A 16,842-nucleotide genomic window follows, 5' to 3' on the forward strand; every position below is an offset into this window, starting at 1 on the left:
GCGTCAAGTCGAGTACTGAACACTTCTTAAGTTCAAGATCTTAGAGGAAGTGTCAGACATCATCCTTTACACCAGCACTGACTACATGGGAACTTTTCTCGACAAGTTTCCTTGGGAAGTGAACAGGTTTTAACTTTCTCTGAGCGCACTCTTGTCTTCGTTTCACTTTAATCCTCGTGTAAATCTGTGTTTCTGTCCGTAAGCGTTTGTCAGCTGTAGTTTAGGGCGATGTCAGGAGAGCTGAGGCCCCGACTGTGTGTGTTAGAGAAGGGCAGCGACGGCTATGGCTTCCACCTGCACGGGGAGAAGAATAAAGCGGGTCAATTCATCCGCCTGGTGGAACCTGACTCTGCGGCCGAGCTGTCGGGTCTGAGGGCCGGGGACAAACTGGCGTTCGTTAACGGTGAGAGTGTGGAGGGTGAGAGCCACCAGCAGGTCGTGTCCCGGATACGAGCCGTAACGGGCAAGCTGGAGCTTATCGTCGTGGACTCCGAGACGGCCGAGTATCTCAAAAAACACAACCTGACGTGCAAGAAGGAGTTCGTTAGTGACGGAGTGCCGAGACCAGGGGACCAACCGGGGGGCCAACCGGGGGACCAACCGGACACCGCCGCACAGGAGAGCAACGGCACCGCCACGGAGTCCAGCCCTGCTCCTGGTTCTACCCCTTCTCCTGCCCCTTCTCCTTCTCCTACCCCTGTCCCTGCTGCTAACGGAAGCATGGGCCTCGACACACTCAGCCTGAGCTCCAAGGTAAATTTAGATCAGATAAATGCTTTAATAAATCCGTTATATCCTCTATGGCACCACAGCTCCGAGCTCAGATCACACCCCAGACCCGTTCCCTATCACTGCTGTGTAACACATGCAGACTTCACGTGTCTCATGTGGAGTGTTTCAGCCAGTACTGAAGGCCAACTATGAAAGCAACACACTAATGTTGACATTTATAAATTTCACACCAGGGAACAGATCAGGTGTTTTAATTCAAATGGCCTGTTCTGTATATACACAGCATTTAAACTAGGGGAAATGTATCATTATTATTATTATTATTATTATTATTATTATTATTATTATTATTATTATTATTATTTTCAAAAGGGATTGTTTAAATGACAGGAGACTCTCTGGGGGATGCTGGAAATATAGATGCACAGGAATAAATATTGGGATGTAACAGCTATATAAAACTCACGACAAAACCCCTGACACCCGATGATATGTGTGATACTCCGAACCGTTTATCAGGACTGACATTAATATTATTACAGGATCTATACGATGTGAACATCTTCATCTTATCATAATATCGCCATGCCCTTCCAGCCAGTCTACTAATAGCCTAATTAGAGTGATGGCATAATTTCAATATTAAGCTGGATTTTATTTATTTATTTTACTGGTGTTTCCAGTACGATACAACAACAAGCCAAAGGTGATGTCCAAAGTCTGTTTCACATGGAGGGTGGATCATTTAAAAACAACAGTGCATTTAGGAGCTTTCTGCTGAATGGATATAAGTAATAAGGTTGTCTAAACTGTTTTTTAATACACGTCTCCAACATAATAAATGGGCAAGTGTGTGACTCAGGGGTTCAGTGAAAGTGGTGTGCTTCACCACTAATGCTACACAAGCTCATGTGGCTTTTTTTATTTTTAGCTCAGGATCTGACGCATGTTCGATTTGTTGGACAGCCCGAGTTTCATTTCTGTTATAATGGTTGTTTAGCCAAAGTGACTTGCTAAATGAACAATATGTGTACCTGTGTGGGACTCAGATGCTACAAAAGAGCAAAATACTGATGAATAGATTGTGACTGATGTGACCAGTCTCTAGTATTGTTTTTCTCCTCCTGTGTAAGGGCTTCTTCCAGTCAAACATTTGGAGACACCTGTTCATAGAAGGGTGTTCCTCATTTTTTTTTTTTTAGAGTTTCTATTGTTGTAGAATAATACTAAAGATATTTAACAAGATGAAATCATACATATGGGATTACACAGTGATCAAGAAAAGTGTTTAAAACAAATCTTAGCTATTCTATATTTTAAAGTCTTAACTTTATCCCTGATGAAGCTTTGCACATTCCTGGCAATCCAGCTTCATGAGTAGCTTCATCCAGGAGATTTTTCTTGAAATCCTCAAATAGACAGAGCGTTTCTCTGCTCCTACTCTAAAATAAATGTACTTGTTTGGGGTAAAACGGTTTAATTTATAAAGTATAAGAGACTTATTAAAATGACATTCCCCCCCTCATGAATCAATGTATTCATGGGACTTCATTATTTATATTTGTCTTTTTCTAAATGTCTTTAAGTCAATAATTAAGCAATAAAACAAGACAGGGTCCAAAGTGTATTTCTCTTTCTCTTATACCACAGTGATTTGTCAGTGCTAACAAATTAATACATATGTGTCATACTTCTTATCCATTTATAGTTACATTCAGACGTGTAGAACACTCAGAAAACAGGTTAGTTCCTGTTCTCGCTTAGGTTATAACAGCTGCACAGTCATTCTGTCACTACCCTCTCTCTCTGTTTTCTCTTTTGAAGTGAATAAGGCGAAGAAAAAATGTAGCTTATCATGTTATCCTCTTTGCTAGAGACACTCCCATCTCTGAAAAAAGGAGCAGCTTTACCGCCACTGAAACTGAATCTCTGCAGAAATGTTAAAGCATAAAAATGATGTGTTTAATGTCCCTATACAAGTCCCTGTGTAAGTTGTTACCATAAAATAGATAACAATAAAGTTACTCGTATTGCTATGAGAAACGTATTAGTATAAACTTTGGAAATAATGTCTATATTCAGTCTGGTGTGTCCTAAAGTTTAGCTGGTAGTGTATGACGAGATGCAGACAGAATGCTTATCGGACATTATAGAGATAAAGCTGCCAATTTCACCTTTGTACCCCTCCATAAAGAATCTTCAGTATGATAAGATGTGCGTCATCCCCAAGGTTTCTTAAGGGCTTAACGCTGATTGGTATTTAGTGGTACAAGGTTGAAGAATTTGCACAGCTTGTGCAACTACAGCGGAAAGTGTCTTCAATACGACTTTCCCACTGATTTATTTATTTTTTTTCTTTTTTTCTTCCCCCTGGTGTTTGAATCCACAATGCTTTGCGTTTAAGTGTGCCCTGACCTTTTCTGAAGGATTAGCTGGAATTCCTTTCGATTCAGGATCTTGAGGGCTGACACAAAGCCCTTTTTAAGTTGATGTCTTCTTGACAACAGCATCCTGAGAAAGTTAGGTTACTCAAGCAAGAGTGGAATAAATCATATCACCTTAGCGTTATGTCGAGGCCATGCTGTTCAGGATTTTATGGCGTACTGTTTGTATTTTTTCCAATGATGGACATGGCCAATTAGGCTTTGTGGAAACCATTAGATGTGTAGGTCAATAGAAACCTTTTTATTGTTGCAGGCGCCAACATGGCACATGGAATATCACATCAATAGTATGCTTCTGACATCCCAGGATATTTCGAATACATCAGATAATAATACTGCCAGTAGTGCACCGCTACAGGAAATGACCCAGTTTCAACTCGTATAACATTTACTACAATTTAGGTTGAACAAAACATTTCAGTGTTCTTTACTGTTTCAATAAAGAGATAGTGAGGAAAATGGACACACAGTGCTTACATTTTTAATTTCATGTCATATTGGGTTTATATTTTCTTGTCACTAAGTAGATCACATCTGAGTGCCACTTAAAGAATATTTAACCACAAACGCTGCATTTTTAAGATTCATGGTGTCAACAGTGCGTTACTGAGTGCCAGCTCTTCAGGATGTAATGAGCAGCACTGGTTACTCTTTTTCAGAACAGTTTAGATATGTATATATTACTCTTGCACTGATTAGGAGAGAATCTTTAACCTCAGATCCGTAGCACCAGCGTTGCATACTGTGGTAGTGTAAAAGATGCTAGGTTAATCCAATGTGCAGCAGTGATTGCACAAAACTTTGCGTTTTTATAGAAGGTATTACATCTTAGGTTGCACACAAATTAACTAAAGGTGTGGTATTTAAAGTACAGTAGAGAGAAACGAAGGCAGAACAGAATAGTATCATAGTTCATATAAGAAAGTGCAACGCGTGCTTTTTATCAAAGACTGACAAATCACTAGTTCTAGGGACAATCTGATTTCATAATCATGTAGTTCCCTGCTTGATGAATAGGTTCAACAACCAGAGAAAGAATATAAATCATGCTTCTTGTTGATATTTCGAAACACAAAAGTGTTCTCTTAATGTTTAAACATAATTTATACAGATACACAGTTAATACTAAATGTCTGAGGCCCAGGGCTATAATTAGGCTAGTCTAAGCTCATTGTAAGGCACACAGCGATTGGCTAATAACAATTTAATGTGAGTATACAAACAAATGATCACTCCTTGAAACAACGCCCCACCCCTGCATTCACTCCCAGACATCTCTGGAAAGTTAAAACTAGGACAGTAGTACACAAGTGAGAGTTTTATCCATCTGTGGCGTTGTATATTGTACACATTTTCATCCAAGCAATTACCGAAGTGTTTTTGAAGTCCTCATCATCCATGAATGACTCCTTTGTTGCTGGTTTTCTCTCAAACTCTTGCATTTTATGCTTTTTTTTTTTTTTTTTTTTTTTTTTTTTTTTTCCTGGGATCATTCAGAAGTGAAACCAGTGAATGGCCAATCCTCTGAGTGGCTGTCCATTTAACTCCCACTAAGCCCCCTTTGTTCAAAGCCAAACCCCAGTGGGGTGCTATTTGCAAACTGAGATGAGTTTTTGGTGTAGAACTCTCTCACACACACACTCTTTCTCTCTCACATTCTCTCGCTCAAGCACTCTCACACTCTGTCACACACCCACTCTCTCTCTCTCTCGTTCTCTCTCGCGCTCTCTCTGACACACACACACACACACACACACACACACACACACTTTAGTGCTCTTCAGCCATCTTTCTGGCCTTATTCACAGAACAACATGACCGATGTGGAATAATATTGTAAAAATGTGTTTTTGTATAATGTCTCTGGAGTCGTACTTTTATATCGACGAGCCGAGTATTTAGGATTTAACTGTTGTCTTTGCTTACTTTAGTTTGTAAAAGAAGGGGTTTCTGAATATGAAAGGAGAATGTAGTTGCGTGAGCCATTACAGAACATGAATGACTAAGATACCGTGGTGGAAACTCCCCTGTGTTGTAATCGTTTTAGTTCTCATGCTTTGTAGACTGATGTAGCCTGCTTAGAAGAGGTGGTGCTTGTTCTAATGTCCGTACAATTCCTCAGGTGATTCCTTATCATGTAGTTATTAAGGGTGTTGTTGCTTCCTTTCATCAGTCGTATGATCTTTACTCTGTGTGGAAAGAAACTAGATAATAGAAATGATGTTATTTTATATTATTTTGAATAGCATGGTCGTATTCATGCGAGCACCATTAGCTGACTTTAAGAATTAGATATTTGACAAACCACAATCTGTTATTAGTAAACAGTAACACCACTGATATCATGAAACAAGTTTAGTATGTTCCATTCTGATTCAGAAAAGCTGTCACAACACCCTTTTGCTGTAATTGTGTGTGTGTGTGTGTGTGTGTGTGTGTGTGTGTAGTGATTCTCGTCACAGCACCCTGTGATCACTCGTGTGCACTAGGTTGAGGTGCTTATTGTTCACAACCAATTGTAAATGATAAAACTAGTCAATTTGAGTGTGCAGCAGCTGCTGAAGGTGCGACTAGATGGGCAGGAGGGAGAGACAAAAGCACACTTTGAAAAAAAACCACTTCCTGCAATACATGGTTAGTGTTTTCCTGCCTGTGAAGTGTTTGTTTTCAAAGACAGAAATAAGCAGAGAAAGAAGCAGGGCGTCACTTGGTGGTTGTTGTTTTGTTTTTTTTACATTTTTTATTTTTAAATGAAACTTGGTGGGTGTGTTGTGCTCTTGCTTGTCATTACTTTAGTCATAGGTCTCTGGTTATTTTTTGTGAAGACATAATGTGAGAGCATGTGACCTATACACTATCAAATTCTCCTTTGAATCTATAATCATTGTGTTACAAAAGCAGTACTTTTGCTTACAGGGTGTTGAAGTGTTTTGCTGAGGAAAATTGAGACAGTGAGACATGAAAATCTACTCCTCTGCCTCCACCCCACCTTCAGTCTTCTTACATAAGCTACGAGTTGAAGCAAACCACAGACAGGATCATGAGTGCGCTATAAAGCCATTAACCTTTGCTATGGAGATGTTCTTGATCTTGTTTCTCCTCATGTTTTAATATGTTGAACAGGGTTATTCCTGGAATGAATATGCATGCTAGCAGCAGTGTTTCACTTTATTATGCTACCACAAACTTGTGTAAAAACACATCGAATATTTTAAAGGAGACCATACTTCCATCCATACTCTATACCTCTTATCCTTCCTTCAGGGTCACGGGGAAGCCTGGAGCCTATCCCAGGGAGCATCGAGCACAAGGCGGGGTACACCCTGGACAGGGCAGTGGGTGCCAATCCATTGCAGGGCACAATCACATATACACTCACACACCCATTCTTACAATACGGACACTTTCAGACATGCCAATCAGCCTACCATGCATGTCTTTGAACTGGGGGAGGAAACCGGAGTACCCGGAGGAAACCCCCGCAGCACGGGGAGAACATGCAAACTCTGCACACACAGGGCCATGGTGGGAATTGAACCCCCGGACCCTGGAGGTGTGAGGCGAACGTGCTAACCACTAAGCCACTGTGCGCCCATTTTTCATTTGGCCCTGTTATTAAGACTTTCATAACAGGGAATTCTTATGGAAAACATCTAGGACTGGAGACATTCACTGTTGGTAACAAGCAAGTAACATTAGGAAGTATTACATAGACCACATTAAATGGATTGGCCAAGATGGATAAGTCAGTTCATGTAAATATGGCACAGTCAGTGGTCACAGGCTCCCAACCTCACCATCTTCCCTCCACAAACCTGAGCTCACAGACTTACATGATTGGCTAGTGGTGTTGTGATTGACAGGGTAGAGGTAGTATGCCATCCCTCCCACACAGAAAGCGCAACCAGTTTTGCTCGCTTGGCCAGCTTGACCGGTGGCATCCTCGGGATTTTAACCTGCGATCTCCAAAATTCAATGCGTTAACTCGCCTGATTTTTCCATCCATCTGTTTATTTTCCATATCGCTTATCCTACACATGGTCATGGGGGTGCCTGGAGCCTATCCCAGGGAACTCTGGGTACAAGGGCCATTGCAGGGCACAATCGCATACACATTCACACAGATGAGTGAGCTCATGCATAGAGATTGCTTTGAAGTATACAGGTGTTATCTCTTCAAGCTCCGTTGAATTTAAATAGATTGATTAAAGGCAGTGGTTCGACTGGTTCTCAGCTGACATGGTGTCCTTCACTGCCATCTGCTTTTGAACAAGGCCAGGCAGTTATAGATGGAAACTGTTGCAACAAGGGTGTTTACAGTATTGTTTTCATCAAAATTCCCATTCTAACTGGAACTAGGTGACATGTCGTTATGATGTATCTTAGTATGATCTTGGATTAAAGTTTACATGCCACTGATCTGAAGACTGTATACTAATGAATTATATTTTCACTAGAAAGATTCCCCCCCCCAGTTCTTCTTGCCTGTTGTTGCTTTTATTTGCTCTGGGTAATGGTTATTCTTTCAGGTTAACTTGGCATGACCCCCACAGAGGGAATCTTTTAAAGCGGCACGCCTTTTCATTGTGAGACTTCCATGGCAGGATCATAGGCTCTGGAGAGACAATGGCTGTGTTTCTAAAGCCCATTATAAACCAGGCTTCTTCTCATGAACACTGGAGTAACATGGCCTACAGGATGTAAAAGGTCAACATGACTATGCAGGCTGTACAGTTCTTTGTATTGTATGAATAAGAATTTTTTTTTTTGTTTATCTTATCAGTAACAGACATTGTTGAGTTCAGGTTCTGTGTTGTTAACAGGAAGGTTGTGTTGTGGGGTTAGACGGCAAGATGCTCCATTACTAAGCTGTTGATTGGGCTGGAAATCTGCTTCATTCATTTGTATATCAGATAGAAGCGTCTTTCAAGTGATTCATTGTATCTTCACAAATAAAATGTCTGGGATTGAATGGTTTCCTGCTCTATTTCCTTTTTCTGGTTTGTTGCTGATTATGTTGCGTCAGTAAAACAGGGGTTGTAATGTATTGAGGGGAATGTGGGCCGTTCCTCAAAACAAAACAAAAAACTGAAAAAAAATGTCGAAACGGAAATCACACTTCAGTGACCCACCCCACAAGGACAAACAGCACTTTCAAAACCCCGAGTATCTGTGACTTTACACTTTTTGACCAGGGCTTCACTGGCTCATGACTCGGTTTCTCCACTCCCTAACACAAGCGTACCAGAGCAAACATGTGGCTAATTTATTACTCCACTATACCCGAACCATTGCTAACCTTCTCTAATGGACGGACCGCAATCAATCAAGTGTAACCGACATATAATCAATACATGCCATTAAACCAGGTCACATTTTCTATGCTCGCCTGTCCTTCACTCAAGCTAATTGCTGCTTATTGCACATTGTTAGCAAGCAGCCATGATAAGCACTTGAGACTTTATCTAGAAGTAGGGACTATCTTATCATATGTACATGGTGTGGCACCTTTTTATCAGGGTAACGATGGTCCTCTGCTGAGAGTGAATGGAGGGAATGTCAGATGGCTTGGTCTGTGTATGCATGTGATAATTAAATTGAAGTAGTTATGATTTAATAGTTAGATGCATGGAATTAAATCACTGCATCATCATATTTGAATCATTAGTAATTAGGATTTTACAGCATTGTGGTTCAATTGTGGCCCGTTCCTCTAGGCAAATTGTCTTCAATCCCCAAGGTTAAGAAGGTCCTGCTGATGAATTTCAAAATCTTCTATAAATAAAGATTGGCTAGGCTATGCAAGCACCTTCACTGTCTTTTTATTTTTATTTTTAGAAAGCATTCTTGAATTAGTTTGACTGCAGGTTATATACTGACTCCAGTATATAATGCACCAGTAGTGTTAACATTGAAGCAGCTACATATCATGGTGCTCTCACCCCTGTCCTTCACAGTGGGTAAGAGGATCTTTCTCCAAACCTAAAAAGCTGAATTATTGTAAGAGTTCTATTTTTGTTTAGTTGATCGTTCCACAAGATATCTGGTCTGAAGCACATCTCTGTGCTTCTTTTTATTTATTTATTTATTTAATTTATTGCAGTTCAGTTTATTGCTTATTGCTCTCTGTGTAAGTGTCATTCCCGCTGCTTTCAGGTTGTCCTGCAACTCTTTTTTTAAAAAAAATTTTTATCCCCCCTCCCCTCTCAGTGACTGTTTGCTTCTATCTAACTTTCCTTATTATTATTCTGCGAGTGTGTTGTGAATGCTGCTTGCTGTGTGAAATTGTGTTTTTATTTTTTTTATAATGACACCAGGTGCACAAGATTTTATATATATATATTTTTTGCAGCATTTATATGTAGACCTTGATTTATTTTTATGGAATCTTTACATATTTACAGTTGCATTTATGTAGAGCTTTTCTAGACACTCAAAGCGCTTTACATGGTGTGGGAGGGAATCTCCTCAACCACCATTAGTGTGTAGCATCCACTTCCTTCCTTATTTATGCTTAGGAATACATACTTTTTTTTTTTTCTGTTCATATTTCTCACAAAAGACTGTGTCTGTGTGTAAATGTGAAGTGGACATATGCACTGAAAGTATATTAAATAACAAACAGAAATGTCTGAATATTTACCCTGCCATGTATTTCATTTGAAAATGAAGAGAGAAGATGGATTTAAACGTTCGGTGGCTGTTTAAGTGTATTACACTACTCGCATACTTCTCTTATGAAAGTATCATGAACTCAACATTCATTCATTCTTATTTTTAGTAACTGCCTTATTCTGGTTAAGGTCACAGTGGAATCAGAGCCAATCCCAGGGAAACTGGGCAAAAGGCAGGAACACACCCTGGATGTAACAGGGTGTGTTACACACACACACACACACGCACGCACACCCCAGAGTAATTTTAACCAATCCGTCTTCTAGGATGTTTTTGGGAAGTGGGAGGATAGAGGAAGAACCAGGAGGAAACTCACATAGACACGAGTGGAATGTGCTGCGATGTGCCACCATGTTGCCGTAAACTCCGCAGAAAAGATCAATTGCTATTATAATTATATGTATCATGAGTGTCAGCCAGTATTTCATAATGGTCACAGGCCTAGGTGTACCTTTACATTTAATCTTTTTATTTAAACTCTCAGTTCATCTCATGTTCATTTCAAGGAAGTTTATCTTTGTTGCACTTCAAACTGGTTTCTGAGATGCTAGCTATTTCTCAGCTTCACTGTAGCAAGAGACTTGTGCAACACTGTAATATATTACTTACAACATGTTCGGACGCATTTCCCAAAGCAACTTCGGTCCCTTTACGAGCACGTAATGAAATGCCACAGTGGTGCAGTATAAACCCCATGCATTGGCTTGCTCTGAGCACCCAGATCCTGATCAGGAAGAATCTAATGCTCTTAGTGTGACATATGGCCTAGTGGATTAGCTGTGCTAAACGGTAGTGTGCAAAATGGCCTCTCACTTCCTGCACATCCTTTAAAAAACGCTTGCGTAGTTTCCTGAACCTCCACATCGAGTTTCATTTGAACTGAACATTTGACTGTTAAGGCTCATGTAACAGAGGCTGAGTTTTTTTTTTTTTTTTTTTTCTTTTTTTTTCTTTCTTTTTTTCCTGTGCTCTTCCTGAAGCAGGTACATGGAGATCCACTGCAGGACAGGGGAGATTAATAATCTTGTTTAAGCCTAAACATCACCACCCACACTAACCCTGTTTTGCCTTGTGCACACTCACACTTTATTTTTTTCAGCCTAGTTTTTCAGCCTATCCACTGTGCAGGGAAAGCAACTTTGGTCTAGATGTACTGTACTGTGCTGATAAGGACTGTACACTGTGCAAGCACAGCTTTGTTCTAGGAACCTCATTAGTCTTTTAGAGATTAGAAATGATTGCTATTTGAATATCCGTGACTGATACTGTTCATATGAAAGCTTAGTGGGTAGCACACTTGCCTCGCACCTCCAGGGTTGGGGATTTGAATCTCACCTCCACCCTGTGTGTGTAAAGGTTCTCCCCGTGCACCAGGGGGTTTCCTCCAGGTCCCCCGGTTTCCTCCCCAGTCCGAAGACATGCATTGTAGGATGATTGGCAAGTCCAAAATGTGTGTGTGTGTGTGTGTGTGTGTGTGTGTGTGTGTGTGTGTGTGTGTGTGTGTGTGTGTGTGTGTGCTCAGCGAAGGATTGGGTCCCATGTGCCCTGAGTTCTCTGGGATAGGCTCCAGGTACCCTTGCGACCATGTGTAGTATACGCGGTACAGAAAATGGATTGATTGATTAACCTATACACCTCAAAGCAGTTTTTAGCATATCATGCCATAATTGCCTAGCAATAACTTCTCTAAATAAATGAACAAATACACTTAGCCTGCTGGCTAATTATACAGATTAGTCACATTCAAGCAATTGTTCAAGGATTTGCTCCCCAAACATTAGATAATATTTCCTAACAAAGCTAGTTAGCTAACGTTGGCTAGCTAGCCTTGGTTAAGGATATTCTCTTTGCTAGTTACCTAGATATGTTTGAGGATATTCTCTAATAGTAGTAGTAGTAGTAATAATAATAATAATAATAATAATAATAATAATAATAATAATCTCTAGCTTTGGACATATTTGCAAATGATAGCCAGTTGATGTAGCTAACTTGCTATGTTTTCCCTGGGACTTTTTCTGTCAGATTTTCAGTTTTCTACTACTGAATTCTTTCTCTCACTTCTCGGTACCATGTATGAATGATCAGCAGGATAGTTTGCCACCTAGGAGAGACATAAGCACACATTTTTGTAGGTGTGTGACACTGAGGACTAGACAAATTTTAAAATAAAGATTTTAAGGAACATGCACACCTAGAGCTAAAGGTTTTGAGAAGTTATCAATATAACAAGTTAAATATGTACTTGTTTCACTGAATTCATTTACTTGGAAATACCGATGTTCAGGAGAGAATAGGCTTTTTTTTCTGTCATGAGTGCAGGATTTTTTTTCCCTGGGCCGGGTAAAACCTGGCTCATATATCATCCAGTGCTTTGAAAAAGGAAGTATAAATGACGAGGCAGAATCATTCGTTCACACTCGAGCGGAACGCACGGGCAGAGGGCGCGCTGATCAATTCCGATCTTTTCAATGGTATAACACACCTTCGTATATTTTATACTTCAGTTCTATTTAACAGTGTAGAAATAGAGCAGCTGTATGTTTAGTACACAAACTCTTACTGTTGTCATTTACTGTATTGTACTGCTTTGTTTAGTTTGTACTTCTTTGTAACCACCTTTTAAAATCTTAGATATATTTTATGATGAAAGTGGATTTCTATCCACTTAAGTGCTGTGTTTTTGATTAGTACAGTATGTAATGATTGATACTATTCGATAAATTACTTGATCTTTTTACCGAGCGCTTTTTTTTTTTTTTGCTTCCCGTTACGTAACATTCAATCAGATGTGACTCATTTCTCATGTTCTCATTGTTTAGTGTACGACTGTACTCCCTCTGGATTTCCATTATATCATAAATCTGGTTCATGGCCATTGATCAGTCTTTGGTTCTGACCGAAAATGCATGTTTGTTTCTCACATGTAGGATTCGAAGAATGAGCTGCGTCCCCGTCTCTGCCACATGAAGAAGGGAGCCACAGGTTATGGCTTCAACCTGCACAGCGAGAAGTCCAAATCAGGCCAGTATATCAGGGCGGTGGATGAGGACTCCCCAGCTGAGAAATCTGGACTTCGACCCCAAGATAAAGTAGTGCAGGTACAATACTCCCAACCCCTCCCAACAACTCTGTAACACACAGGTGCTTAGACCCATGTTGACTAATGTGTGTGTGTGTGTGTGTGTGTGTGTGCATATATATATATATATATATATATATATATATATATATATATATATATATATATATATATATATATATATATATATATATATATTATACACACACTATCCTGTCATACCCTGGCTAAAGAAAAAAAGACTTGCAGTCTAGACAGCAGTGTTTGGTGGGGAGTAAAGTGAAAATTTCCTGTTGGAACATGAAAGTAGCAATTTTATCATATCCTTACACGTATGCCACGTTAAACAGTAAAGGCGCCGCTTTCTGTATAGACACTGAGGTACTATTGAAGTGTTTGTAAATTAATCCCATTGTGCCTCCGAGCAGGAGTGGTCAGTGTAATTGCAGACCGTCTGGGAGTAGAGGGATTAGAACAACTCTGCAAGGGTCAGATTGCACCGCTTTTGTTATCATGAAGAATGTTAGCCTGAAGAAACCAGGCCCTAAATAATCCACTTAAAAACTTTGAAGTGGCAATAAGGTATCTAGGCAGAGACGGAAAACCCACTGCATACCGTGCTGTGGAAATAGAACCACAAAAGAGATCGGTCTCTTTTTTAAATTTTTTTTATGGAATTAGTTTTTTATCTTTAAATGCGTTTGAGAAGTTCAAATGTTAACATAGTGTTTTTCTCGCATTCCTTTTCGAAAAAAGAAAATGTTCTGATTTCAGGTTTAACATGTGACCCCTGTGTGTCTGTTAGAATGAAAAATGCAAATACATGCTTGATTTATGTTATTGTTATATTATGTTTTAACATGTATGTCATATATCAAATCAGAGGTCTAAGGTGCTGTCTTTGTTCCATGGGGGGGTGAAATTATTCCAATTGAATTACTTTTATTTGTTTTTGATCACTATCCTTACCATAATTCAGAAATCTGGTTACACTTATTGTAATTATGGTCAAAAGTCTATTCATTTTACCAAATAACATGTTTGAGAGATTTAATGAAAATATATGAGGATTACGTTAACTTACACACACAGGAGGAATAAACATGTTGAAATACATATGTGATTATTTTTGAAAATGCAGCCAAAGGACATGAAGGAGACAAACTTTTATTTCCGCTGCAAATCTCAGTCCTCTTTTTGAACACTTTGTTGAGGCTTACCGTATTGATGGTTTGCAACTCGCTTATGTGAGTCCATGGTTGTAAAGACCCTCCTGAGTTGAATGTACAGAGAAATATCCAATCAGCTGTTCGATTAGCTTGGCGATGAGCATCTATCATGCACCAATCACACAAACGTTCGCCCAAACACTGATTGTTGATTGGCTGGTCATTCTTGTTGCATGCGTACCTTTCCAGTTGAGATCAAGCCACGGCTCTTTTTTTTTTTTTTTTTTGGCAGCACGTAGAACTCTCACCGTTGTTTTTACATTCGTTCTGGTACGTCGCCTAAGTGTCATATTCCGTTCATTCAGCTTAAGGCGCTCCGCAAAAACACTGTGCCTAAGCATTTCAATGGTAGGGAAAACCCTGTGTATTATGTTCCATTAGAAATGTGCTAATTTGAAGTAGAAACCAAGCAGGTTTAATGTGTCTTCAAGGTTATGTTTCTGAATAGTTTTTTTCAGGACCTTATAACTGTGATATAACTGGGCTAGGGATTAGGCAAGATAGTGAGCAGCTGTAGTTTCAGTAATTCTGATCTCTTGGATGCCACAGTCTTCCCTGGATGGTTTGTATTTTGTTTGTAATGACCTAAGATTTGTAATGTAGCTCATCTGGTTACACTGCAGGGTAATGTAGTCGCAAACCTCGGTTGTGTTTTTCCAGGGCTTCACGCCAGTGTTTAGTGACCTAGGGGTTGTAAGCGCCTGTAGCCATCTGGCACACGGTCCGGCTTTGGATTTGTTCCCCACTCCTAATGTGTGCATCTCTAACTGATCCTCTGCTCTCCCCATCCTGATCACTCCAGTCGAGCTCCTTTCTTGAAACGAAACTGGTTTTCATGTCGGCATGAATAATAGTTCAGTCTGTTTTTAACTAAAGATGTTGAATAGTTTATTTGTTAGGCCATTTGATGAATTCCTACTCCGTGTAGTGTCGGGCTTCTCTACATCCTGTTACGGAAGGGATTTCCATCTTAAAGGCCCTTCTCTGCGCTACCAAGACAGAATAGTAATTTGAGTGTTGGCAATAGTTGAAGGAAGGAAAAAGCTTTCACGCTCTCGAAATCGTGTTTTTTTCCACCGCTGACACTACAGCCCAATGCTCTGAAAGTACTCGGATATGGAAAGGTCAATAAAAATTCTAAATCTTGAGGTTTTCCTGACCTTAAAAACGAACGCATACACAGAAAGAGTCAACATGGCTGGGTCTGCTGCTAAGACCTGTATTTAATCACTTATGGATGTGATACAGTTTTGTCAAATTATATGTCTTAAACAAGAGGACATTTAAATTCACTGCTCACTAGATATTCCGATATGTTTCCACTTCGTATTAAACAAACAGCCAAGGATTTTCGGCCTGCACTGGAAACACGCTGTCAGCACATTTACATCGTCATGACTATTGATACAGCATGCTTGTACGAGAGTATGTGAGTGTGTGTGGGTACAGAATATCCCATGTGAAGGCCGCGGGCTGTTGTTTGCTTGCCGTTCTTTAATAGTCTGGGAAATGGGAGGCTGGGACCGGCATTCCAGAGAGCCCACTCCTCTGCCCACGCTCTCCCACATACACATTCCTCAGCACTGAGACAGAACCACAGTGTTTCCTCAGGTGTCTCCTCACACACAGCACTCTCTGCTGCCTCCATATCCACAGAGCTGAACAACACACAGTTGCTTCTCTTCAAGCCCTTCAACCCTTTCTGAGTGACTCGGGGTGCGATTTATGAAAATTTTTGAAGCAGCTTAAGTTTTTACTTGCACACCGTACATTTTTAATGACAGGCTGTTTAAAAAAATAATAATAATAATTAAAAAAACAAGTTAAAAAGAACAAATAAAAAAGGCTAGGCTTAATGTTTTTTTTTTTCTTCTTCTTCTGATTCAACTCATTTTCGCAACTTTTATTCATCTTCTCTCTTCTGTAATAGTGCCTCCATATCTCTATCAGCTCTTCCTGACTCTTCCACCTCTATGTATCGTGTTTCAGGTGAACGGCATACCCGTTCAGGGCTTCCAGCACTCTGAGGTGGTGGCTGCCATCAAGGCAGGAGGAGATGAGCTGCGGATGCTGGTGGTGGATCCAGAAACGGAAGCCTTCTTCAGCAGCTGCCGGGTTCTTCCCACTGAGGAGCACCTCACAGGTAAACCACAATTAAAGCCCTACAGATTATTTACTGACTGTGTGTGCATGTGTGTCTCTTTATCAATCTCTCGATCTATCTATCTCTCTCTCTCTCTCTTTATCTATCTCTCTATCTACCTATAATAAAATTATATTATTTAAGCTTAATACACCATGCAGAACATGAGCCTTCATTTTGGCATGTGATTCCAGACGTTTTTGCATATAGGCATGTTTTCAGTCACTGAACCTTAAGCTTGCCCACAGGCTCATATTTCCCTCACACACACACACACACACACACACACACACACACACACACAGTGTGAGCATGTTGCTGTTTAAACATTAACTCCTAGCCTCTAGCTTGACATGAGAGTATTAGTCAAAGTCAACAACGTTCTTTCAGCAGGTAGTCTTGGAAACTGTGGCCGTAGCAACAGCAGGGACTCAAACCCTAAATATGTTTAATGGCAGAGATTATAAAAGCGCTTTAGTAGCTTTTCTGTATTTTCACCTACATATGACCAGCTGTTAATATGCCATGTTCATAAAT

The 16,842-nt window shown here is 40.0% G+C and overlaps 1 protein-coding gene across 1 annotated transcript in view; it reads left to right on the forward strand.

Annotated features, from left to right (window-relative positions):
* The window catches only part of nherf1a (NHERF family PDZ scaffold protein 1a), a 26,839-nt gene continuing 9,997 nt past the window's right edge, over positions 1–16,842 (forward strand). The window contains exons 1-3 of the mRNA XM_053640396.1: positions 1–753; positions 12,782–12,952; positions 16,152–16,305. Coding sequence (XP_053496371.1) covers positions 229–753; positions 12,782–12,952; positions 16,152–16,305 — 850 coding nt within the window. The 5' untranslated portion in view covers positions 1–228. The remainder of the gene's footprint in view (positions 754–12,781; positions 12,953–16,151; positions 16,306–16,842) is intronic.

The sequence above is a fragment of the Ictalurus furcatus genome, chromosome 13 (genome assembly GCF_023375685.1).
Source record: "Ictalurus furcatus strain D&B chromosome 13, Billie_1.0, whole genome shotgun sequence".
Lineage (NCBI taxonomy): Eukaryota > Metazoa > Chordata > Actinopteri > Siluriformes > Ictaluridae > Ictalurus > Ictalurus furcatus.